Below are 26,335 nucleotides of genomic sequence, written 5' to 3'. Positions count from 1 at the left end.
CAATGCCCTGAGGCATAAATTTCTCTACAAACTAATCCAATCAAATCAGGGTTCCTTAGAAGGAAAAGTTTCTGAGGTCTAGGTTTGCTGTTTGTTCTGACTAGGGGAGGACTCCTCCCAGGTGTCTTATTCCTTAATTCTCTCCTGCAGACTAGCTGATATACAGATAAGACTAATCCTCATCACACAAATCTCTTTCCAGTTGCTTTTTACCACAACCTCCATTGAATACCCTTAGACTTAAACTTGTATACACTGTTGAGAATGAAGTCAGGTCCTTTGGGAAAAGATTTGGTACTCCAGGTTCTTGCTTATTCCCCCTGGCAGAATGTCTAAGCCAAAGATCTAGAGCTGGAGATTGAGACAATGAGTGACACTTTTCTATTAGTGACATTCAGGCTCTAGGAACTGAATGCTGGGGAGGTGGAGGTGGAGATGGGGTGCACACAGCAGCTCATCTCTCCTGGTGTGACCCATCATCTCACAAGCTGGGCAGAAGGGCTCTTGGGGTCCCATTGTTCTCAGTGTACCATGCTTAAGGAAGAGCCTCTGTTCTGTAAGCTGAAGTTGGGCAGAAGGGAGCCTCCAGGGTTTTTGCTTGTTTTGTTTTGCTTTTAGATTTTTATTTTTTCCATTATAATTGATTTACAGTATTCTTTGAATTTCTCCTGTACAGCAAAGTGACTCAGTCACACACACACACACACACACACACACACACACACACACACACATTATTTTTCTCACATTACTATCCTCCATCATGTTCCATCACAAGTGACTAGGTATAGTTCCCTGTGCTATACAGCAGGATCTTGTTACTTATCCGCTCTGAATGCAATGTTTGCATTAACCCTAAACTCCCAGTCCCCCTTCCCCTTGGCAACCACAAGTCTGCTCTCCAAGTCCATGAGTTCTTTTCTGTGGAAACGTTCATTTGTGCCATATATTAGATTCCAGATGTAAGTGATAGCATATGGTATTTGTCTTTCTGTTTTTGACTTACTTCGCTTAGTACCAGAATCTCTAGTTCTATCCATGTTGCTGCAAATGGTATTGTTCTTTTTTATGGCTGAGTAGTATTCCACTGTGTATATATACACACGGCATCTTCTTAATCCATTCATCTGGCAGTGGACATTTAGGTTGTTTCCATGTCTTGACTATTGTGAATAGTGCTGCCATGAACATACGGGTGCATGTGTCTTTTTCAAGGAAAGTTTTGTCCAGATGTATGCCCAAGAGTGGGATTGCTGGGTCGTTTGGTAGTTCTGTATTTAGTTTTCTGAGGTACCTCCATACTGTTTTCCATAGTGGTTGTACCAACTTACATTCCCACCAACAGTGTAGGAGGGTCCCTTTTCTCCACACCCTCTCTAGCATTTGCTGTTTGTTGACTTGTTAATGATGGCCATTCTGATTGGTGTGAAGTGGTACCTCGTGGTTTTGATTTGCATTTCTCTAATAATTAGTGATGTTGAGCATTTTTTTCAAGTGCCTATTGGCCATCTGTATGTCTTCTTTTTTTTTTTTTGTCTTTTGTCTTTTTTAGGGCCGAACCCTGGACATGTGGAAGTTCCTAGGCTAGGGGTCTAATCAGAGCTGTTGCTGCCAGCCTACACCATAGTTCACAGCAACACAGGATCGTTAACCCACTGAGCGAGGCCAGGGATTGAACCCCCAACCTCATGGTTCCTAGTTGGATTCGTTTCAACTGTACCACGATGGGAACTTCTGTATGTTTTCTTTGGAGAAAGGTCTATTCAGGCCTTTTGGCCATTTTTCAATTGAGTTATTGGTTTTTTTGCTGTTGCATTATATATGTTGTTTGTATATTTTGGAGATTAAGCCCTTGTCAGTTGCATCGTTTGAAACTATTTTCTCCCATTCTGTAGGTTGTCTTTTTTTTTTTTTTTTTTTAATGGTTTTCCTTTGCTGTGGAGCGTCCTGTTTTTTGATGTACTTGCCTGGGGCCTGGGACTTAGCCTCAGCAACAGAGAGCTGGGGGCAAGCTAAGAAACCTGAAATCCTTCTCCTCTCAGGAAGAAAGCCCTTGGACTGAGAGCTGGGGGAAGAGGGTGCCATGTGTTCTTGGCCGCAGTAGTCTGGAGCCCTGCTGAGGTGGAAGGGTGAGGGAGTCTGGTTGCAATACCACAGACTTTCACCTTTTCATAGATTTTATTGAATGGTTGTTTCTTCATTTGCTGTTTGCCCTAAGGGACTGTCGTCAGAGGTTTTGAATGGTGGTTTTAAAAAATTATTTCCATTGGTTTCGCTGAGAAGCAGGCTATCACAGAGTCTCCTGCTTTTAGGCTAGAAGTTAATCTCTTGTAAGTTTTTTGAGCTAGCAGTAATGCCTCTTTAAAGCATGATTCAGAAAAGTGTTTCCTTCATTATGGGCTCTGACCACCCCCTTATAAGGAACCATAACATCTCAGCTTTCAGATATTGCCTTATGATACAAGAGGCCAAGAGAATTGATTTCCCCTTGCTTATTTTCCTTAGAGAATGAATTCGCTACATGTGGAAATAGTCTAGAAGGGAAAAATTTGCACATGAGTAGAGTTTGTAAAGGAAATGAAAATAACAGTAGCTAAATTTTAACATGAGGGCCCTATACTGTAATGGTTGATTGAATTCTTTTCAAGTTGGCTCAGAAGTGTTGTAATTATTAACTCTTGGTTGCTTTGAGTTGACTTAGATATTAAAATCAAATGGCTTCTTCAGTTTTGCTGTTATCCTAAATTAGATTCTTTTGATTACTTTTTCTTTTCTTTTTTCCAGGGGCCACTCAATAGTGAGTCTTCCAACCAGAGCTTGTGCAGCGTGGGGTCCTTGAGTGATAAGGAGGTAGAGGTAAGAAGCCACATCCATTGCATTTCGTATTCCCACTCTTTCAGTCTGGGTTAAACACGGCACTGCATAACTCTGGGATGCTGGTAGGGTCTGTGTGAATGACTCCCCTTTGAGTTGTGTGCTCTTTGTGTCTGAGCAGATGTGGCCTGATGGGTTTCTATTATTATAATCATGCATGAGTGTTGTCCTTTAAATTTTTGCTTAATTGCCATCAATAAAGGGTAGAAATTTGCATTTGTGGCCAAATTAGCTTAGGTGTCCTTGAGTTTTCGCACGTGTCGGTACTTCAGCAGAGTGGGTCATTATGACCTGACAGACCTTAGTAATAAAATTTGAAGTTTTTTCATTTTTTTAAGGCAAATAACCTAGCTGCATGGATATGTACTCAACTACTTTACACTTAGATAAAATTTACAGTATGTTAGAGTCAGTTGAGTTATTATGCAAATCTCTCCTTTTTGGAAAAAAGGATTAGACTTAAGCTCTTTCAAGGTAGAAATATAACAGCTGCTGTCAGAGCCTACTGTATACCAGGTGCTTGTACTACACTTATGCTGTATAAAATGTTGTATTTGGAGTTCCTTGGTGGCTCACTGGTTAAGGATCTGGTGTTGTCACTGCTGTGGCTTGGGTCACTGCTGTGGTGGGTTCAATCCCTGGCCTGGGAACTTCCATATGCTCTGGGCACAGTCCAAAAAGAGTCTTATTTAAGCTTTGCAGCAGCCCTGATTTATAGATAAGTAAGTTGAAACTGATATTTTAACTAGTTTGCCAAAAGTTGTATAGATGGTCTGGTTCCAGACCCTAATCTCTTTCCATGAATGTGCTTTAAGAGCAGGACACTGATTTAGGACTTGTCTGTGCCAGTTAAACCTCCTTATGAGTTTGATATTTTGTGCATAGCCTCTAATTTTCATAATGACAAAATGCTAATTGTGATGTATATGGTATTTAACAGACTCCTGAGAAAAAACAGAATGACCAGCGAAACCGGAAAAGAAAAGCTGAACCGTATGAAACTAGCCAAGGTAGTAATAATTTCTCACCAGTAAAAAATACTAAATTCTTATGTACTTAGGTAGGAAATTTCCAGCTCACACTAAATAGTTTGTGTACAAGGAGTCCTGACAAAGGAGATTTATATTCCTTAAGGGAATATCAGGCTGTTTATTATAGACTTGCCGTTTGATACACACTTGACAAAACAGTGTCAGTTCTTTGGGGACTGGTTTTCCCTGTTGTAAGTTAATGACCTTCTCACCATGGGTTTTTTGTCAGACTAAGCATTTATTGTACAGAAAAGAGGTTACATTGAAGTTTTAACTGTCTTGTGTTAGATCAGTGATTTGTTAATAATAGGCAAGCAGAAATGGTTTCATTTACGTGGCTGCTATTTTACCTACTCTTCTATGTCAATTATTTAGTTGAACATTTGTGCCCAGTGAAATAAATCTGTAAATATGATTGTAATAATGCCAAATTTCTTTAAATAATTAAAGAAAGAATGAATGAGATGGAAAGACTTCCAAAAAATGAAAACTGTAGTCTTTTTATTTTCCTTATTCTTTTAATCTGCAAATCATTTTTTACTTTTTGGGAGAAAATTCTCCCAGAGTGACAAGGTCACAAAGTTTTTGTGAAATAGAATAAACCTTTTAGTTCCAATGAATTTGTCTTGAATTTTTTATCCTCTTAGTTGGGGATATGAATTATAGTTTATTTATGTTTTCATATACACTTGCGGCATAAGTTTTGTTAGTATACTTGTAAAAGAAAGGTTAATGAATCAAACTGTGAGAAAGTCTTTCTTTCAGTCTTTATTCAGTCTTTTATCTTGTGAAGGAAACTGTCTCTGTTCTTAGGATACATGTATTTTGGCTCATTTGATAAAAGTCATCACTTGATAACAAGATAGATAGGCAGTTACTGAGTACATAGTATACTTTTGTGAATGATGGTTTACTTGTGTTATTGGAAAAACCATACTTACTTTGGTTTCATTTTCAGGGAAAGGCACTCCTAGGGGACATAAAATTAGTGATTACTTTGAGGTAAGTTAAATTTTTTGGAAAAAAACATCTGTAGTGATTTAAAAAAAAAAGCTGAATCCTTTCATTTATTTAGGGCTTTAGAAAACAATATTTTTTCCTCCTCTTCCTCCCCATCTTCATCAACCTAGCGCTGTCACATCTCTCTCTATAAGAGGAAACGGCTGTTAACTTGCTAAATTTAAATTTGTTTATGATGTGTCTTGTCTGTGATGATATAAAAATTCACAAATGAGGTGATTTTTCTCTTGGCCAGACTAGGTTTTGTGTCTTACAAAGATTGAAGTGGAATGTCTTGGACTCTTCTTTTGTCCTCTTCCCTTTAGTCCAGTGAAATGTGTAGTGAGCTCACTGACCCATCGTTAGTGGTTACTAAAGAAGACAGTAACATCTGCTGTATTCCTGCTTCGTGTATTTTGAGACAAGAAGGGAAAACATTCTTCTCTTAGGTCCTTTCAAAACCATGTGTACCTTCAGCTTTCTAGCCATGTTTTCTTTATATCTTGGTACATTTCTGCTGGTGCTCCTCAAAAATCTCATTGAAAAGAGCAGAATTTGACTTACATGGCATTTTCTCTCGAGAGTAAGATATATTGACTTGAAGGGGCCATATGTAATTAAGACCTGTTTGTGTATTAATCTTTTACTCTCCTTATCTGAAGCATAGTACTGTTGTGAATTATTCATATCCATTTTTCCCTGTTGGCCAGTTTGCTGGGGGAAGCGGGCCAGGAACCAGCCCTGGCAGAAGTGTTCCACCAGTTGCACGATCCTCACCGCAACATTCCTTATCCAATCCCTTACCGGTAAGCATTCACCTGGAGAAATGTGACACCTGTTGTAGGATACAAGCAGCCAAGGAACACACAAACAAAGTTTCTCTTCCATTAATTATCCAAAGGGAATGAGGCATTAAGGAGAAACATTCTTAGTATTAGCTATGAATCACTTAACTTAGATTCAAATCTACATCAGTTAAATTTACGTTTGATAAGAGCTAACTCTAGACGCTCAGTATAGTAAATGACTACTAGGCCTCCAGTTTAGTGTTCTGTTAAGAAAGTGATTTCCAGTCCAAACATTAGGTTTTCACTCTTGCTATAGACTTAAAAGTTCCTTAAAAGAATAAAATACAAATAAATAAAGAGGAGTTCCCGTCATGGCTCATTGGTTAACGAATCCAACTAGGAACCATGAGGGTGTGGGTTCGATCCCTGGCCTCGCTCAGTGGGTTAAGGATCCAGCGTTGCCGTGAGCTGTGGTGTAGGTCGCAGAGGTTGCTGGGATCCTGCGTTGCTGTGGCTCTGGTGTAGGCTGGTGGCTTACAGCTCCTATTCGACCCCTAGCCTGGGAACCTCCATGTGGCGTGGGAGCAGCCCAAGAAATGGCAAAATGACAAACTATATATATATAGTTTATATATATATAAACAAATAAATAAAAGATTTTGGTTAGCTCCTGGCATTTGAAATTATTTTTAAGGCTTCCTCAGTGATACAGTGAAGAAGCTTATGCTATACAAATTTGGAATTGGTTTGTTTTCTGTCTTTTATTGAGATCTGAAGCTCTTACAAATATTATAGCTATGTTAGTCATTCTCTAGGGGGTAGGGTGGTAGTTTGTCCCCTCAGGGGACGTTTGGGAATGTTGGAGTAATTTTTGGTCACAACTAGAAGGTGGGTGGGAGGATGCCATAGGCATCTACTGGGCGGAGGCCAGGGATGCTGGTAAACATCCTACAATGCAAAAGACAGGTGCTCACAACAAAGAATAATCTAGCCTAAAATGTCACTTAGTGCCAAGATTAAGAATCCCTGAGCTAGCTAATGTAGGATTTTGTGTTAATTTGCTCAGGTGCCATTGGATAGTTTGTTCATACCGTATAAGAACTCCCTACCTGAGTGTGTTCCTTCCACTGATGCCACAGATATTGCTATGGGATCTTAGGGAATAGGGAGATCAGGAGTTTTCATTCTAGGTCTCTGTTTAGGAAAGTTGCTTTTCTGTGACACCTCAGAGTTGATTAAAATTACTTTTTCCCCTAAGTGATTTAGTCCTCTGTATTGTTAAAGTATTTCAAAATGTATTCCCCCCCCCATAAAAACATGCATTCTTTAGGGTAGAATTATAATTATTAAAGAACTTAGGAAAATGTATTCAGCTTGAAAATTTTTGCTATTATTTTGTCATCCTTGCCATGTTTAAAAATGTTAGAAATGCCTGATACATAGATCTGCTTGGCGAGGTTGAGGTTTGTTAGATAACTTTGGAGGAGGGCTTATGTCTGTATTTTTATTAAGTTAAAATGTTAAGGGAGATCGCAGAATTATCCGTTAAGGACAAGTATGATTCGTAGAATTTTGTTGTCTATTACTCTTTTCTTCCTGAAGATTTTTTCATTTGGCTTTAGTAATGTGACTACTCATCTATCATTTGTCAATTTACCTAAAGACAAAAGAGATGTTATTCAATGATCCGTAGACATTTCTGCCATCTCTGTGAATGGGAGCTGGTCCTCACCATTGTTTTGCCAGTCTAAGTATATTTTAGGTGGTAAAATAGGAACCAAGTTTTAATTTCCTTTTCCTATTGGCATTGAAAAGCTCTTTATTCTCCCAACTTAGGTTCTGCGCTCCGTTGTTATAATCACTGATTTGTGTATACCCTTCAATTCCCTTTTCCCACTTCCTCCATCATACTTGCCTGAAAACACTTGGCCCTGGTAAAATCTAATTTTCCACCTTTTCCTTGCCTGTGTCTAAGCAGCTCAGCATAGTTAGACATATACCCATGCTGACTGATCTCACTTTAAGTTCATGACCGCTAACCTTATGGATCCCAGTTGCCTACCAGTCCTATTATATTTTCATAGTTCCTTTCCTAGATGCATATTTCATGTTTTTGTCATTTCCTGCAAACCTCCAGCAACACTTCCTCTCCTTCTACTATTTCAACTGATGGCTTTGTCTTTTTATTTTACTGAGAAAATAGAAGCAATCAGAAACAATCTGAAGAGAACTTCACATGCTCCTATTCCAGATCTACCAAGCTCTTACATCGTCATCCATATCTGCCTTTTAGGATTAATGAACTTGCCAGCTCTTCATTTGGGCACAGGTTTCCCTGAAAATTGTTTCCAGCTCTACTTGACATTTCCACTTAATGTTCAGCTTAAAAACATCCACAAAGGAACTCTCCGCCTCCCCTCCCCCATCACTAGCAAAACAACAACAACAAGCTGCCCTTCCTGTAGTCTACCTGGTCCTGGTAAATGACGGTTTACTCCCTGTGGTTTTTCAGGTCATAACCTCCTGTGCCATATCTAATCCCTTAATAAATCCTATTTTCTTTTTAAAAATACCCCAATCCAACCTCTTTTTGTTTGTTTTTGTTTTTTTGTTTTGTTTTTTTTGTTTGTTTCTCTGCTTTAATCTCCAATGTAATCTCCCTGTTTATGCCTGTGTCTCACCTATTTTCAGTATTGTAGCCAAAATGATTCAATGAAAAAATTAAGGCAGATCCTGGCCCTTCTCTGCTCAAAACTGTTCAGCGGCTGGTCCAGACTGCTCCAGGCGTACATGGCTCAGAAGCTCCTTCAATGATCTTGGCTTCCCCGTTGGCCTGACTCTATTTATTCTCCCTCTCCCTCCTGCCACCCTAGCTCCGCTGGCCTCCTTGAAGTTCCTTGAACACTGAAGCTCTCTTTTGCTTCAGAGACTTTGTACCTGCTCTTCCCTCTTCCAGGAATAGCATGATTAGCAATCTCTTCATAAGGCTGTTGCTCAAAAATGACCTTATCAGAGAGGTCTCTCCTGGCCAACTTCTTTAAATAGCAGTCCCTTTCACCTTGTAGCTCTGTCCCTAATCCTGTTTTAATTCTAGATTATTACTACCTTACGTATACCTTTAAATTTTGATATATATTTGAAGTTTTTTCACTGGTTCATATTTATATACATAAGTCTACAACTTAATGAATTCTTACAAACTGTACCAGCACAAGAAACAAAATATTACCAGCCCCTTCAAAAACCCCCTTATGCTCCCTTACAGTTGTTAGCCCCTTCCCTGCCATTGGGGTAGTAGCCACTATCCTGACTTCAATAGCATAGCATAGTTTTTTGTTTTGTATTTTGTATAAAAGGAATCATGCAGTATATACTCTTGCATCTGGCTTCTTTTGTTCAACACTACTTTTGTAAGATTCATCCGTATTGTGTATTGCTATAGATCATTCACTGGTGTATGGTATAATTTAAAAATTTTTATTTAATAATTTACATACCTTAATTTTTAACTATACAATTAATCTCTTGCCCATCTTCTCCCAAGAGATCAGGGACTTTTTTCCCACAGCATGTGGAAGTTGCCAGGCCAGGGGTCAAACCTGTGCTGCAGTGGTGTCCTGAGCCGAAGAGAGCAAGGGCTTTGTTTTGTTTATTTCCCACACGACACGGGAAGAGGTGATATCTTGTGTAATTTTCAGTCTCTAACACCCAAAACGATGTTGGGCACATGGTAGGTGCTCCTGACTATCTGTCGAAAGGGAAGAATGGATAAAGAATTACTTTTGCTTTTTTCCCCCTAACTATTCTTTTGTATTTCTTGTTAAATACAAAAAAGTACATAAAACATAAGCCTTTTTTTTGTGTGTCTTTTTTTTTTTTTTGCCATTTCTTGGGCCGCTCCCGCCACATATGGAGGTTCCCAGGCTAGGGGTCCAATCGGAGCTGTAGCCACAGGCCGACGCCAGAGCCACAGCATCGCGGGATCCGAGCCGCGTCTGCAACCTACACCACAGCTCACGGCAACGCCGGATCATTAACCCACTGAGCAAGGGCAGGGACCGAACCCGCAACCTCATGGTTCCTAGTCGGATTTGTTAACCACTGTGCTATGACAGGAACTCCTTTTTTGGGGGGGGGGTATTTTATTTTTTAAAGTTAATTCCTGTTCTTAATTTTAATGCAGAAATTTAAATTTTTTTTTTTTTTTGCCTTTTGCCATTTCTAGGGCCGCTCCCTCAGCATATGGAGGTTCCCAGGCTAGGGGTCCAATCGGAGCTGTAGCCACAGGCCGACGCCAGAGCCACAGCATCGCGGGATCCGAGCCGCGTCTGCAACCTACACCACAGCTCACGGCAACGCCGGATCCTTAACCCACTGAGCAAGGCCAGGGATCCAACCTGTGTCCTCATGGATGTTAGTCAGATTCGTTTCCGCTGAGCCATGGAGGGCACTCCTAAATGTTCTGAATTCCAACTTTTGGGTCTTTGTCAGTTATTAAGAGGTATATTCATGACTCTCATGATAGTGGGAACTTCTTGTATTTATATTTTTGCTTTATGTATTAAGTGGTTCTCTTAATTTCTTGTGGTACTTTTTGCTCTAACTGCAGTTTATCCGATATTTAAGTACATACAAACCACTGTATGATGTAAATATTTCCATTTTTATACTATCAGCTTTTCATTATGTTGTCAGTGTATCTGACACATATCTAGTTGAAATTTTTTTCTTTCAGTCCATTTTTTTTAACTTTAGTGTATTTTCCCTATTTACATTTAATATACTTACCATTATATTGAGTTGAAATGTACCATCTTTTAATGTATTTCTTTTTTTTCCTGCCTATTCTGTTACTTTTTCTTTCATTTCTTGTTTAACTTGGATTTTTTTTTTTTTGTCTTTTGTTGTTGTTGTTGTTGTTGTTGTTGTTGTTGCTATTTCTTGGGCCGCTCCCGTGGCATATGGAGGTTCCCAGGCTAGGGGTCGAATCAGAGCTGTAGCCGTCAGCCTACGCCAGAGCCACAGCAACGCGGGATCCGAGCCGCGTCTGCAACCTACACCACAGCTCACGGCAACGCCGGATCGTTAACCCACTGAGCAAGGATAGGGACCGAACCCGCAACCTCATGGTTCCTAGTCGGATTTGTTAACCACTGCGCCACGACGGGAACTCCCCTAACTTGGATTTTTAAAAATTATTTCATATTTGTCTCCTCTGCTAGGCCTGTGTGGTGTGTCGCTTAGAAATGACCACAGGTATCTCTGATGTGCCGGAGTGTTGTTACTAATATCTTTACCCTCCTCTCAAGTACATGATCACCTCAGAACATTGACTCCATTATCTACTACTTAACTTGGTGGTTGTGTATGTTTTTATTTCACCTTTTTTGTTTTTGGCCTCATAAAACATTGTTTTATACTGTTGGTATTCATTTAGATTTATCTGTATATTTACCTTTTTCTTTGAGCTTCTTCCCTTTTTGCATATTACACCTTCCGCTCTGGGTCACTTTCTTCTGCCTTCGTTTTGTATTCTTTTAGTACAGTATGTATCTGCTGGGGGTTAACGCTAGGTGTTTGTTTGCCGAAATAACTTGATTTCACTTTATTCTTGAAAGATGTACATGCTGTGTATATTTGTAGTTGGCTTTTTTTTTCTTTTCACACAATTGGGTATATTATTACCATCTTCTGGTACCTCTTGTTACTATGGAGAAGCTGGCTTTCATTCACTTGCTATTTCTTTGAAAGTATCTACTCCTCCCCCTCCATCCCCACCCCAGGCTGCTTTTAACATCTTTATCTGTGGTGGTCTGCAGTTTTACTATGATGCATCCTTTTATTTCTCTTGTTTGTAATTTGTTAGGCTTCTGATATCTGTGGGTTGGTGTCTTATACCATTTCTGAATAATTATTTTCCATTTTCTCTTCAGATATTATCTCTGCCTTGTCTTTTTTACCTCCTATAAAATTTCGATATGTTATATATGTTTTCGAAAAAGTCTATATGTTAGACTCTCTCTATCATCATGCCTCTTAACTTCTTTTTTCAATTTTCTTTTGGTCTTTGTATGCTCCATTTTGGATAGTTTCTTGCCTTTCAGTTCCCAAATTCTCTGTTTTGTTGTATTTAATTTGCCCCACTAATTCTTTTTTTTTTTTTTGTCTTTTTGCTATTTCTTGGGCCGCTCCTGGGGCATATGGAGGTTCCCAGGCTAGGGGTTGAATCGGAGCTGTAGCCGCTGGCCTACGCCAGAGCCACAGCAACGCGGGATCTGAGCCACCTCTGCGACCTACACCACAGCTCACGGCAACACTGAATCATTAACCTGCTGAGCAAGGCCAGGGATGGTACCCGCAACCTCATGGATCCTAGTCGGATTCGTTAACCACTGAGCCATGACGGGAACTCCTGCCCCACTAATTCTTAATTTTTGTTGTTTTATGTTCCCTGTGTATATATTCAAACCTGTCTTTCATTTATTTTTTTATTCTAGTAGACATCGTTGTTTTATAATCTATGTGTTTTAATTCTGGTATTTGAAGTCATTTTGAATCTCTTTCTTCTGTCTCTTGTTTTTCCTAGTTGTTGTTCAGGGCTTTCTTTCTTTTCTCTTTTTTTTTTGCTTTTTAGGGCTGCACTTGCAGCATATGAAAGTTTCCCAGGCTAGGGGTCGAATTGGAGCTCCAGCAGCGCAGGATCTGAGCTGTGTCTGTGACCTACACACACCTCATGGCAACACCACATCCTTAACCCACTGAACAGGGCCAGGGATTGAACCCGCATCTTCATGGATACTGGTTGGGTTTGTTACTGCTGAACCATAACGGGAACTTCTCAGGGCTTTATTTCTTTTATGCTTCATTTTTTGCGGGCTGCTCATTGTTCTTGAAAAATTATTTGTGAAATTTCTTTGAGATCTTGGGTAAATATGTGTTCCTCCAGGGAGAATTTTTATTTGCTTCTTTCAAGTGCCTAGAGAGTCTACCAACTCAGTAATACTACAAATGACTGAATTCATAGCTTGTATTTTGTTTGTTTGGTTTGCTTATTTTGTTTGTTTGTTTCAGCCACTTAGGCAATATTGATTTGAATTATGTTAACATTTCTCAGGGGAGCCTCTCTCCCTGCATGGCCTGGGCAGTTTGTAGTAGTGCTTTGGAAGTGCAGCTTAAAGTGGGAAGGGTTTCTTATTGAACCCTCTACTCTGGGTGGGCTTTGGCCTGTGACTGTCCACTTAGTAACATGGTGCCCTGGGAAGGGAAATTCAAGATCTGCAGGTCCTCATAGGGCAGATGTGACTTTGGTGCTTCTTTTACCCTGTCTTGTGTTCCTTATTTCCCTTAGGTCTTGCCAGATCCCTACTATTTTATTAACTTTTGTATGCTTTTAATATCTTTTTTCATATGTTGTCCTGTTTTTACAGTTGTTTTCTAAGGGGAGGTTCATACAAATATCCTAGACTGCTGTATTTCCAGAAATATTTTAAGCTCTTTGAGCCCATGGCAAAAATATTTATTGAATATATAACAGAATGATTTGTTTTAATGTTGCAGCTTCAATGAGAAGTCTCCTGAATATTGAGACTGTTGTGAATGGGTTTCACAGGTGTTCTGGAGCCTGAATTTAAACTGTTTTATTTGGTAGGGTAAGAGTGTTGGTCTTGAGGTGGATTCTGCTCATAGAGGTTTTTTTTTTTACTTTTGGTTTTTGGGTTTTGTTTGTTTGTTTTTTAGGGACCCACTCGCAGCATGTGTAAGTTCCCAGGCTAGGGGTCAGAATCAGAGCTGCAGCTGCCGGCCTTCACCACAGCCACAGCACCTCGGGATCTGAGCTGCATCTGTGACCTACACCCCAGCTCACAGGAGTGCTGGATCCTTAACCCACTGAGCGAGGCCAGGGATCGAACCTGCATCCTCATGGAGCCTAGTCAGATTCGTTAACTACTGAGCCACGAAGGGAACTCCTACTTGTAGAGTTTTTTGAAACAATTCTTTTGTCAGGATAATTTTGATTAATTTGTTTTACTTTTGTTTTCTAAAATGAAAATGTTAACTAATTTTCCCTGATAAAGGGATACATATGGAGTATGAAAGTTCAACAGTTCAGAAATGGCAAAATACAAATTCTTCTCCATAAGAACTATTATTAAAAGAGTTTAGGAATTCCCTCTTTGGAGCAATGGGATTGACAGTGTCTCTAGAGCACTAGGGTCCAGGTTTGATCCCCAGCCTGGCACAGTGGGCTAAGAATCCAGTGTTGCAGCAGCTGCAGTGTAGGTCACAACTGTGGCCTGGATCTGATCCCTCGCCCGGGAACTCCATATGCTACAGGGTGGCCAAAAAAGCAAAAATAAAGGGGAAAAAAAAAGAGTTTAGTGGGTATATGTGTATATGTGATGTGTGTTCATATAGTAGATTTCCTCATTTCCATTGTATTTATTTAATCAATAGCCTATAAACATTTTGTATTCTATAATTAATGTTGTATTCCATGTCCTTATATATACCTCTGTATTTATGCATTTTCCCCTCTGAATCAGTTTCCAAAGTAGAGCTCCCAAGTCAAAGAATATACTTACTTTTATCACGTAATTGCTAGCAGGTTATCAGCAGTTTGAGGGTCCCAATTTCTACATACCCTTCTAATACTGAATTCTGTCACTATAATATTTGCCAGTGAGAAAAATACCTTGTTTTAACTTGCGTTTCTTCATTAGTGATATTTATATCTTTTCATATGTTTAATGGCCTTTTGGATTTCTCTCTTAATGCTTGTTCAGCTCCTCTGCTTATTTATTTGAGTATTTGTTTTGTCTTACTGATGGGTAGGAGCATACTATTTATTAAGACTGTTAACTCATTGTCATTTATATTGTAAATATTTTTTGCCTGTTTGTAATTTATCTTTTTTTTTTTTTAAGGCCTGCACTCACGGCATATGGAGGTTCCCAGGCTAGGGGTGGAATTGGAGCTGTAGTTGGTGGCCTACACCAGAGTCACAGCAACACCAGATCTGAGCCATGTCTGCAACCTACGCCACAGATCACGGCAATGCCAGATCCTTAACCAACTGAGCAGGGCCAGGGACCAAACCCCCAACCTCGTGGTTCCTAATTGGATTCATTTCCGATGCACCACAACGGAACTGTAATTTATCTTTTAGTTTTATGTTTACTCTCACCTTTCAGAAGTCAAAAAATTTGAAGTCGTCAATTTATCAATGTTTCTCCTTCATGGCTTACTGGTTTTGTCTTATTCTTAGATGTTTGTATATGGGTTTTTTTGTGAGTTTTTTTTTTTTTTTTGGTCTTTCTGCCTTTTCTAGGGCTGCTCCCACGGCATATGGAGGTTCCCAGGCTAGGGGTCTAATTGGAGCTGTAGCCACTGGCCTATGCCAGAGCCACAGCAACGCGGGATCCGAGCCGCGTCTGCGACCTACACCACAGCTCACGGCAACACCAGATCCTTAACCCACTGAGCAAGGCCAGGGATCGAACCTGAAACCTCATGGTTCCTAGTCGGATTTGTTAACCACTTCGCCACAACGGGAACTCCTGTATATGGTTTTTATTTTTAATGTCATGTTTAAAAAATCCTTCACCACTAGGTCACTAGAAAGCATTTGAGTATTTTTCCTTATGATTTTTATGTATACTCCAAGGAAGCAGTCTACTTTGTCTTTTTTCCCCTAATACCTAAGCACATATCCTATCATCTTTGTGATAAATTCCCACTAATTAGAAATGCATTTAAATCACAAATTATATATCCATTTTGTATGGGTCTGTTCCTGAATTTTCTGTGCCACTGGTCAATCTGTCTGTTCCTGTATGAGTTATTATATGATTTAGTTAATGGTGCTTTGTAGTAAGTTTTAACAGCTAGTCTGTGATATCCTTTTTCAAAAATAATGTGAATAGAAGTTTTCTTATGATGCAGTAGGTTAAAGATTCAGCATTGTCATCACAGCAGCCTGGGTTGCTGCTGTGGTGCAGGTTTGATTTCTGACCCAGGAATGTCCACATGCTATGGGCATAGCCAGAAAAAAAAATTACGTGGCTGAAGGTTTCCCTTGTGGTGAAAAAGGTTAAGGATCTAGTATTGCCCCAGCTGTGGTTCAAGCTACAACTGTGGTATGGGCTTGATTCCTGGCCTGGGAACTTCTACTCTCTTTGGGTACAGCACACACACACACACACACACACACACACACACACACACACAAATTATGTGGCTGATTTTGATTATTTTTCCAAGTGAACCTCTGAATTAATTTGTGAAAATCCACAAAAACAATCTGCCAAAAGAGCAAGAGAGACCCTAGATGATTGTTACACTCCCACAGTGCCCTTTCTGGCAAAAAACAACCCCCCAAAATAAACAAAAATCCTTAAGGGGGTTCCCATTGTGGCTTAGCGGTAAAGAACCCAACTAGTATCCATGAGGATTTGGGTTGTATCGCTGGCCCTGCTCAGTGGGTTAAAGATCTGGCATTGCTGTGGCTGTGGTGTAGGCTGGCAGCTGCAGCTCTGTCTGATTCAGCTCCTAGCCTAGGAAACTCTACATGCTGCAGATGCAGCCCTAAAATACAAAAACAACAACAGGGAGTTCCCGTCGTGGCGCAGTGGTTAACGAATCCGACTAGGAACCATGAGGTTACGGGTTCGATCCCTGCCCTTGCTCAGTGGGTTAACGATCCGGCGTTGCCATGAGCTGTGGTGTAGGTTGCAGACGCGGCTCAGATCCCGAGTTGCTGTGGCTCTGGCGTAGGCCGGTGGCTACAGCTCCGATTCGACCCCTAGCCTGGGAACCTCCATATGCCGCGGGAGGGGCCCAAGAAATAGCAACAACAACAACAATAACAACAACAACAACAACAACAAAAAGACAAAAACAAAAACACAGGAGTTCCTGTCGTGGCGCAGCGGAAACAGATCTGACTAGGAACGATGAGGTTGCAGGTTTGATCCCTGGCCTTGCTCAGTGGGTTAAGGATCCGGGGCATTGCTGTGAGCTGTGGTGTAGGTTGAAGATGCAGCTCAGATCCTTTGTTGCTGTGGCTGTGGTGTAGGCTGGCAGCTACAGCTCAGATAAGACCCCTAGCCTGGGAATCTCCATATGCCACGGGTGTGGCCCTAAAAAGACAAGAGACAAATAAAAAGACACCCCCCCATGAGAAAAAGCTCTAAGCATTGGCTTTTAGAGAAATCTGACATGTATAAAATTTACTTATTTATTTGCTTATTTATCTACTTATTTATTTTTGCTTTTTAGGGCTGCGCCTGCGACATATGGAGATTCCAGGCTAGGATTGAATGAGAGCTGGGGATGGAACCTGCGTCCTCGTGGATGCTAGTCAGATTCGTTAACCACTGAGCCATGACAGGAACTCCTGACATGTATAAAACTTAAATTCAGAAGTATGATATTGCCCTTTAGTTTAGGTCATCTTTTATATTCATCAGTGAAGCTGTAGTTTTCCTTTATATGTGATCTGCCTATTTCTTAAGTTGCCTTGTAAGTATTTTACAAATACTTTGAATCTTTTTCTTCGGTTAGTACATGTTCTGATTATAAACAATTACCGTTGATAAATGGGGAAGTTATTGATTTTTGTATATTTGTTTTATATTTGGCCATTTTACTAAACTCTTATTTGCTGTTTTTCAGTTGGTTTGTTTTGTTTCCTTTGTGAATAGTTATATCATCCAAAAGTGACACTTTTTAAATGTTTAATATTTTCTGATGTTTATACCTCATATTGTTTTCCTTATTACATTGGCTAAAAAGTCTATGGTAATGTTGAATGATTGTGATATTAATATGTTTACCTCTGTCTAGTTCCTAATTTTAATGAAATGTCTCTAGTATGGCACCGTTAATTGTACTTATGTTGTTTTCAGAAAAAGTACTCTTTGTTGTATGATAAGTTGAAGTGTTGTTATCATTGTTTTTTCTTTTTTGAGGTCTTGCTCAACAATGAGCAAATCTTTTTTGGCATCTAAAGGGAAGACTCTTGATTCCCCCCTCCAACATCAATGTAATGAATCGCATTAGTAGATAAAATAGAATAATGAATCACCCTTATGTTTCGGAAATAAACTACACATAATTGTGGTATATTATTCTTTTGTTTGTATTTACTTTAGATTTTGCATGTAGGTTTAGTATAGTATGGTGAGAATAGAATTGAGAGTGAAATAAGCTTCACCTGTAAAGTAGGGTACAGATGCCTTAATCTTCATTTACCTGGAGGAAAGAAGTAGCAGTTCCTTTGTAGAATTGAGGGTATTGTGAAGTTGTTTGTTGGACTCTATGAAGTAACCTTCAAATTTAGAGTTATGTGAATAGAAAACCATTAATATGTAATTGTATGGAATTTCAGTAAGATACTAGCTCAGGTTTGTAGATTTGTAATAATCCAGTGATAATGTTATTTTGCTTTCCATATTTGTTTTCAGAGGGTTTTTTTTTTTTAATCCTTATATCTGATAACTTTTATCTGTTGCATGTTTTAGCAAAATAGATTTCCTCTCTTATGTATTTTGTGTGTCTTCTTTAATGTTTTCCAGCGGCGAGTAGAGCAGCCCCTCTATGGTTTAGATGGCAGTGCTGCAAAGGAGGTATCTGAGGAGCAGTCTGCTCTGCCAACCCTGATGTCAGTGATGCTAGCAAAACCTCGGCTCGACACAGAGCAGCTGGCACAGAGGGGAGCTGGCCTCTGTTTCACTTTTGTTTCAGTGAGTACTGAGGCTAAGTTTATGCAGATTCTTGTTGCTGTGGAATTCCGTGATGAAGTCTAGTAATTATTTTCAGAGAGATGGTGATTTCTTTTTCTTTCTTTCTTTCTTTCTTTTTTTTTTTGTCTTAAAAGAATTAAGGGCTGAACCTGCGGCATATGGAAGTTCCCAGGCTAGGGGTCTAATCATAGCCAGCCTACACTACAGCCACAGCAACGTGGGATCCAAGCCACGTCTGTAACTTACACCACAGCTCATGGCAACGCTAGATCAAACCGTCATCCTCATGGATATTGGTCAGATTCGTTACCACAGAGCCACCAAGGGAACTCTGAGATGATGATTTCTAACTCTGTTTTCTATACACTTTTACTCATGCCCCCTTGGATCGGGGGCAGAGAGAGACTGCTGTGTCAAAGTCGGAGCAAAACTCAAGAAGGAAAACACAATCTTAGTTTGACAAAGAAGAAAATGAAAGACAAATTGAATTAAGTTACAATTAAAAATAAAATCTCCAAACTCCAGCCATTACTTATTTAAAGCAATATTTAAGTTAATAAAATTTTAGTGTGGGGACGGGCATGCTTACCAGTCATTTCCCCCTGTGTGGTATTTGGACAACGTACATGTTTGTCTTCTCTCCCCTCTTCAGAGTATTAGCAGATTACTTTTTCCAAGAATATTTGGCTACCTGTTTGCTCCTTGTTGCCTGCTTCTCTCTCCTTCCTTGAAGAATATGAATTTATTATGATTATTTGAGCCCCATTTTATACCTAACAAATTATAATGCAGCTTGGCTTAAAAGTTGTGCTGAAATTCCCATTGTGGCTCAGTGGGTTAAGAACTTGACATAGTGTCCATGAGGATGCAGGATTCCTGGCCTTGCTCAGTGGGTTAAGGATCTGCTACAAGCTATGGCATAGGTCACAAATGCATCTTAGATATGGTGTTGTTGTGGCTGTGGCGTAAGCCTGCAACTGCAGTTCCAGTTCAACCTCTTACCCAGGAACTTCCACATACCATGAGGTCGTCCAAAAAGAAAAAAAAAAGTGTATATATATTTTTTCTTTCAATGTCAAAAGAATAGAGAAACTTCTTATGTGAAGACAGTATAATTTTATGCTTGAGAGGCAAAGGAAATACAACATAAAATGGGAGAATTGACCAATGTAATATTTTGGCTGTGCCCGATAGCATTGTGGAATACTTTGAGAATGCAGTAGTATTGTTTTAGAGAATGTGTGTATATGTCTGTCTGTCTGTGTTTGTATATGTTTCATTGTATGACAGGTATATAGTGAAATACACAGGATTTTGATCAGCAGGAACTCATTCCCCTAATGCAAGTCCTTCCATAAAAAGCATGGGCGTGCATGGAAGCAGGTGCATCTGCTCAGTCCTATCACCCAGTACTGAGGCTGCCAGGAGTTGCATATCTACAGCCAGGTTGTTCTCATGTGGGAGAAAGATGACAGAATAAGAAAATGATCATGTCTGAAGACGGAACATAGAAACAGTATAAAAACCAAAGGCCTAGGAGCTTCAGCCTAGTTCTGTTTATCTTTGCTTCTCTGTAGTTCCAGCTGTGATAGAAATTTAGTAATATAAAAAAGGAAAAAAGCAAAAGAGTATGTTGTGCATGAGTATACAACAGATTTTTTATTAATAGATAAAGACAAGCAATTTCCTTAAAAAAAAAAAAAAAAAGCCGAGGCTATGAACAAGCAGATTTTTTCAGCTGCACTCATGGCATGTGGAAATTCCCAGGCCAGGAATCAAACTCGTGCCATAGCAGAAACCCAAGCTGCTACAGTGAAAACGCCAGATCCTTATCCTGCTGCACCACAGGGGGACTCTTTTTTTTTAAATGGCTGCACTGCAGCATATGGGCGTTCCCAGGACAGGAATTCAATCTGTTTGCACTGCAACTACAGCAATACTGGATTTTTTAGCCCACTGCCCTCGGCTGGGGATTGAACCTAGGCCTTTGCAGCAACCTGAGCCATTGCAGTTGGATTCTTAACCCTCTGCACCACAGCCCAAAGTGGAAACTCCTGGACTAATTTCTGTTTTATTTGTTTGTTTTTATGAACAGACAGTATTACGGGGGATAAAAAAAAGACATGACTAATAACATGAAAAAGTGCTTACCTTCAACCACAGAGAAATGCAAAATAAAACAAGAATGCTTTGGAGCTCCTGTCGTGGCACAGTGGAAACAAATCTGACTAGGAACCATGAGGTTGCGGGTTTGATCCCTGGCCTTGCTCAGTGGGTTAAGGATCCAGCATTGCCGTGAGCTATGGTGTAGGTCGCAGACATCGTTCGGATCTGGCATTGCCATGGCTGTGGTGTAGGCCAGCAGCTGTAACTCCGATTAGACCCCTAGCCTGGGAACCTCCACATGCCGAGGGAGCAGCTCTAAAAAACAAAAACAAAAACAAAAAAACCAAAACAAAACAAGAAAGCTTTTCTTTTCTTTTTTTGGCTCTGCTGCAGCATATAGAGTTCTTGGGCCAGGGATCAGATCCAAGTCATGGTCTTAACCCTAAGCCACAGCTTCGGCAATGCTGGATCCTTAAACCACTGTGCTGGGCTGGGCATTGAACCTGCATCCCAGTGCTCCCAAGACACTGTCGATCCTGTTGCGCCACAGTGGGAACTCCAAAATAAAACATGGTAACTCTTGACCTGTCAAATTGGCAAGGATTAATAAATTTGATAATTCTTAATGCAGGTAATAGTTTAAATACACATGCAGTTTTATACTGACTATAAGTTAGTATAGTCATTTGGGTAAGTTGGCGTTTAATAAGTATTAAGGATTGCATATTACACTCAGCATTAAGTTTACATATCCTTGGGTCCAGAAATCCATTCCCATAAAACACAAAGATGTTTATTGTTTATAAATTGCAAAAATCTGGAAGCAGCGTCCCTCCACCAGTGTTTCAGAGGACCTTAGAACAAGGATATCTGTGACTTCCATGTTGCTGAATTCAGTGATCAGTTCTCAGAATTTATTCAGCATAATTCATTAGCTGTAGTTGCTTACTCCCTTCTTCTCCAAGCACTAGCTCTTCTCTTGGCCTCTTTTGGTTCTTCCTCATTTCCCAGCTCTCTAAACATTGGAGCGTCCCCGGACTCAGTCTTCAGACCTCTTGTCTATCTTCATTCTGTAATGAAACTCCCATTTAGTTTCTTTTTCTTTTTCTTTTTTTTTTTTTTTAGGGCCACACCTGCAGCATATGGAGGTTCCCAGGCTAGGGGTCCAATCAGTGCTACAGCTGCCAGTCTACCCACAGCAGTAGCAACACCAGATGCAAGCCGTGTCTGCGACCTCCACCACAGCTCACTGCAGTGCCGGATCCTTAACCCTCTGAGCGAGGCTAGGGATTGAACCCTCATCCTCATGGATCCTAGTCAGGTTCGTTAACCACTGAGCCATGATGGGAACTCCTCAATTAGTTTCTTGGTTTCAGTTATCACCCTTATGCAGAAGACTTCCAGATTCATATGTCCCACCCAGATCCCTGCCCTGAATTCTGGACCTGTGTAGTCAGTTGCCTCTTCATGTCTGAGAGGCATATCAAATTTAACATGACCAAAATGAAATTCTTTTTTGTTCCCCCACTCCAAACCCCCATTTCTTCCATGTCTCAGTAATTGCATCATTCTGGTCTTGTCTCATTATTTTATACCCAATTTCAAATCCATCAGCAAGTCTTAGTGATTTTACCTTCAGGAGTTCCCTTATTGCGAAGTGGGTTAAGGACCCAGCGTTGTCACTGCAGTAGCTCGGATTTGATCACTGGCCCTGGATCCTGTGCTGTGGGCGTGGCCAAAAAAAAAGTAACCTTCAAAATATGTTCAAAATTCTGCTACTTTTACCTTCCTTAACTACTACCACTCGAATCTAATCCTTCCACTGAGATTATGGCAGTAGCCTCCTGACTGGACCCTTTGCTTCTGCCTTTGTTCCTTTTAATCTGTCTTCAGTAGATCAGAGTGATCCCAGTCATGCCGCTTTCCTGCTCAAAAGTGTTTAAGATGGCACGCAAGGCCCTGCATGGTCTGTTTCCCACCACTTCTTTAAATAGCTTTTATTTTTATTTATTTGTTTATTTTTGCTTTTTTTGTTGTAGTTGTTAGGGCCGCAGCTCACCTACTGAGTGAGACCAGGGATCGAACTCGAATCTCGCGGATACTAGTTGGATTCATTTCCACTCCACCACAACTGGAACTCCTGTTTTCCACCACACTTTGATATCTCTTACTGTTGTCTCCCTTCCTCACCAAGTTCTATCCATACTGGCTTCCTTTCTTCCTGAAATATTACATGCTGTCACCTCAGGGCCTTTGCACTTGCTGTTGCCTTTGCCTTAATGCTCTTCCTCTAGATACTAGTATTCCTTGCTCCCTTGGTTCTCACTAGTCTTTGCTTAAATTTACCCTATTAGAGAGGCCTACCCTGACTACACTGTATAAAATAGCACTCCTTCCTGCCCACCCCACACATCATGTAGCTCCTGTGCCCTACTTTTTCTTAGTCTGATTCCCCAGCGCCCAGTCCACTGGTTATGTAAGCTTCATCAGGTCAAGGTCTTTGCTTTGTTTATTTTTTTATATCTCCAATGCCAGAACAGGATCAGCTCTCATAAGGCCCTCATTATAGTTATATGTAATTATATGTTGTATGAATTAATCAGAACATCTTTCATATAAAGACTAGTTAAATAAAAATATAATACATATATAGTGGAATCCTCTACGGTTGATCAAATCAATGATATATATATGCTAACAGGGAAAGATCTAGGGGCACAGTCTTTAAGGCATTAGCCTGCTGTGGCCCCCTTAGCCTGGCAAAGCAATAAAGCTATCTTTTTCTCCTTTACGCTCCCCCCCCCAAAGAAAGATCTATAGATAGGTGGCAGAATATAATGTTTGATCCTTTAATGTTGAAACTCATATTGTTGTGTTGTTGTATATATATATATAAGGGTCCAGAGTGAGAAATAAATATAAATATTAACTTCAAATAATTTCTCTTATGTAATGAGCTTTAAATAAGGTCTTCTACACTCCTGGTGAGAAGGACGGGGCTGAGGAGGTGGACAGCTGACAATAGGAAAAAATTTTTGAGTTGTTTGAGCTGTTTGTATATTTTGGAAATGAAGCTCTTACTGGTCATATCATTTGCAAATATTTTCTCCCAGTCCATAGGTTGTCTTTTCATTTTGCTTATGGTTTCCTTTGCTGTGCAAAAGCTTATAAGTTTGATTAGATCCCATTTGTTTATTTTTGCTTTTATTTCTATTGCCTTGGAAGACTAATTAATCTGTCATTTTGGGGTTTCTTTCTTTCTTTTTTTTTTTTAGGGCCGCTCCCATGGCATATGGAGGTTCCCAGGCTAGGTGTCCAATTGGAGCTGTAGCTGCTGGCCTACGCCAGAGCCACAGCAAGGTGGGATCCGAGCCGCGTCTGTGACCTACACCACAGCTCACAGCAACACTGGATCCTTAACACACTACTGAGTGAGGCCAGGGATCACACCCACATCCTCATGGATACTAGTCAGATTCGTTTCTGCTGAGCCACAACAGGAACTCCCTCATTGTGATTTTGATTTGCATTTCCTGTACACTAGTTATGTTGAGCATTTTTTTTCATTTGGTTATGCTCATTTGTATATCTTTGAAGAAATATCTCTATAAATCCTTTCACCATTTTATTTTATTTTTTTACTTTTTTTATATATATTTTTTTTATTTTCCCACTGTATAGCAAGGGGGTCAGGTTATCCTTACATGTATACATTACAATTAAATTTTTTCCCCCACCCTTTCTTCTGTTGCAACATGAGTATCTAGACAAAGTTCTCAATGCTACTCAGCAGGATCTCCTTGTAAATCTATTCTAAGTTGTGTCTGATAAGCCCAAGCTCCCGATCCCTCCCACTCCCTCCCCCTCCCATCAGGCAGCCACAAGTCTCTTCTCCAAGTCCATGATTTTCTTTTCTGAGGAGATGTTCATTTGTGCTGGATGTTAGATTCCAGTTATGAGTGATATCATATGGTATTTGTCTTTGTCTTTCTGGCTCATTTCACTCAGTATGAGATTCTCTAGTTCCATCCATGTTGCTGCAAATGGCATTATGTCATTCTTTTTTATGGCTGAGTAGTATTCCATTGCCTTTCACCATTTTAAAATTGGTTCATTTGTCTTTTTATTATTGTTAAATATTGTGAATAGTTGACTCTTATCAAATATATGATTTGCAGATATTTTCTTCTATGGGTTGTTTTACTTTCTTGAATGTGTCCTTTGAAGTATAGAAGTTTTAAATTTTGAGGATTTCCCGTCATGCATGGCACAGTGGAAACGAATCCGACTAGGACTGAGGTTCGATCTCTGGCCTCACTCATTGGGTGAAGGATCTGGCATTGCCATGAGCTATGGTGTAGGTCGCAGACTTGGCTTGTGGCTGTGGTGTAGGCCGGCACCTGTAGCTCTGATTAGACCCCTAGCCTGGGAGTTTCCATATGCCGAGGGTGTGGCCCTAAAAAGGAAAAAAGAAAAGTTTTAAATTTCGAAAATGCCCAATTTATCTGTTTTTTTCTTTTGTTGCTTTTGTTTTTTCATACTGTAGCTAAGAAGGCTTTATCTAATATAAGGTCATGAAAATCTATTATTGTATTTTCTTCTAAGTGTCCTTTTAACTTTTATATTTGGGTTTATGATTCATTTTGTGTTAATTTTGTGTATGGTGTGAAGAAGAGGATCCAACTTTATTCTTATGTGTATGTGGGTATCCAGTGGTCCCAGCATCATTTGTTTGAAAAGACTGTTCTTCATTAAGTCGTCTTGGCACCCTTGTCAAAAATCAATTGAGCGTAAATGTAAGGGGATTATTTCTGGACTCTCAGTTGTACTCCATTGATTTATATGCCTATCCTGATGCCAGTACTACAGCTATCTTAATTACTGTAGTTTTGTGGTAATTAAGTTTTGCAGTCAGGGACTGTGAGTCGCCCCAAATTTGTTCTTCTTCAAGATTTTTTTGGCTGTGGGATCCCTTGCATTTTATGTGAATTTTAGGATCAGTTCACATTTCAATTTCTGTAATGGAATTTTTAGAAGTTGTGCTAACTTTGTAGATTAATTTGGGAAGTATTGCCCTCTTAAAAATAGTAAGTCTTCCAATCCATGAATATGAGATATCTTTCTAGGTTTTTTTGTTTTTTTTTTTTGTTTGTTTGTTTTTTGTCTTTTTGCCATTTCTTGGGCTGCTCCCGCAGCATATGGAGGTTCCCAGGCTAGGGGTTTAATCAGAGCTGTAGCCGCCGGCCTACACCAGAGCCACAGCAATGCAGGATCCAAGCCACGTTTGCAACCTACACCATAGCTCACGGCAGCGCTGGATCCTTAACCCACTGAGCAAGGCCAGGGATCGAACCCGCAACCTCATGGTTCCTAGTCGGATTCATTAACCACTGTGCCACGACGGGAACTCCTCTTTCTAGGTATTTAGTTATCTTTAACTTCTTTTAATAGGTTTGCAGTTTTTGATGTGTAGATTTTGCCCTTATTTTGTTCAAATTATTTATAAGAATGTAATCTTTCTGATGCTATTATTGCAAATAGAACATTTTTCTTTATTTTTAGTTGCTCATTGCTAGAATACAGAAGTACAATTGAAATTTTTTTTGTCTTTTTAGGGCTGTATCTGCAGCATATGGAGGTTCCCAGGCTAGGGGTCTAATCAGAGCTACAGCTGCAGGCCTACACCACAGCCACAGAAACGTCAGATCTAAGCCAAGTCTGCGATCTACACCACAGTTCATGGCAATTCCAGATCCTTAACCCACTGAGCAAGGCCAGGCATCGAACCCATGAC

The 26,335-nt window shown here is 40.0% G+C and overlaps 1 protein-coding gene across 6 annotated transcripts in view; it reads left to right on the top strand.

The window, feature by feature from the left end:
- The window catches only part of TLK2 (tousled like kinase 2), a 128,213-nt gene that overhangs the window by 41,849 nt on the left and 60,029 nt on the right, over positions 1–26,335 (top strand). For 4 of the 6 annotated variants that reach the window (XM_047759219.1, XM_047759222.1, XM_047759221.1 and 1 more), the window contains exons 3-7: positions 2,785–2,856; positions 3,815–3,884; positions 4,864–4,907; positions 5,615–5,710; positions 18,268–18,435. In XM_047759219.1, coding sequence (XP_047615175.1) covers positions 2,785–2,856; positions 3,815–3,884; positions 4,864–4,907; positions 5,615–5,710; positions 18,268–18,435 — 450 coding nt within the window. The remainder of the gene's footprint in view (positions 1–2,784; positions 2,857–3,814; positions 3,885–4,863; positions 4,908–5,614; positions 5,711–18,267; positions 18,436–26,335) is intronic. The other 2 variants (XM_047759218.1, XM_047759220.1) reach the window with 2 other exon arrangements.

The sequence above is a fragment of the Phacochoerus africanus genome, chromosome 14, assembly GCF_016906955.1.
Source record: "Phacochoerus africanus isolate WHEZ1 chromosome 14, ROS_Pafr_v1, whole genome shotgun sequence".
Taxonomy (NCBI): Eukaryota; Metazoa; Chordata; class Mammalia; order Artiodactyla; family Suidae; genus Phacochoerus; species Phacochoerus africanus.
Note: the sequence above shows the minus strand (reverse complement) of the source record. Positions and strands in the feature narration are given on the sequence as shown.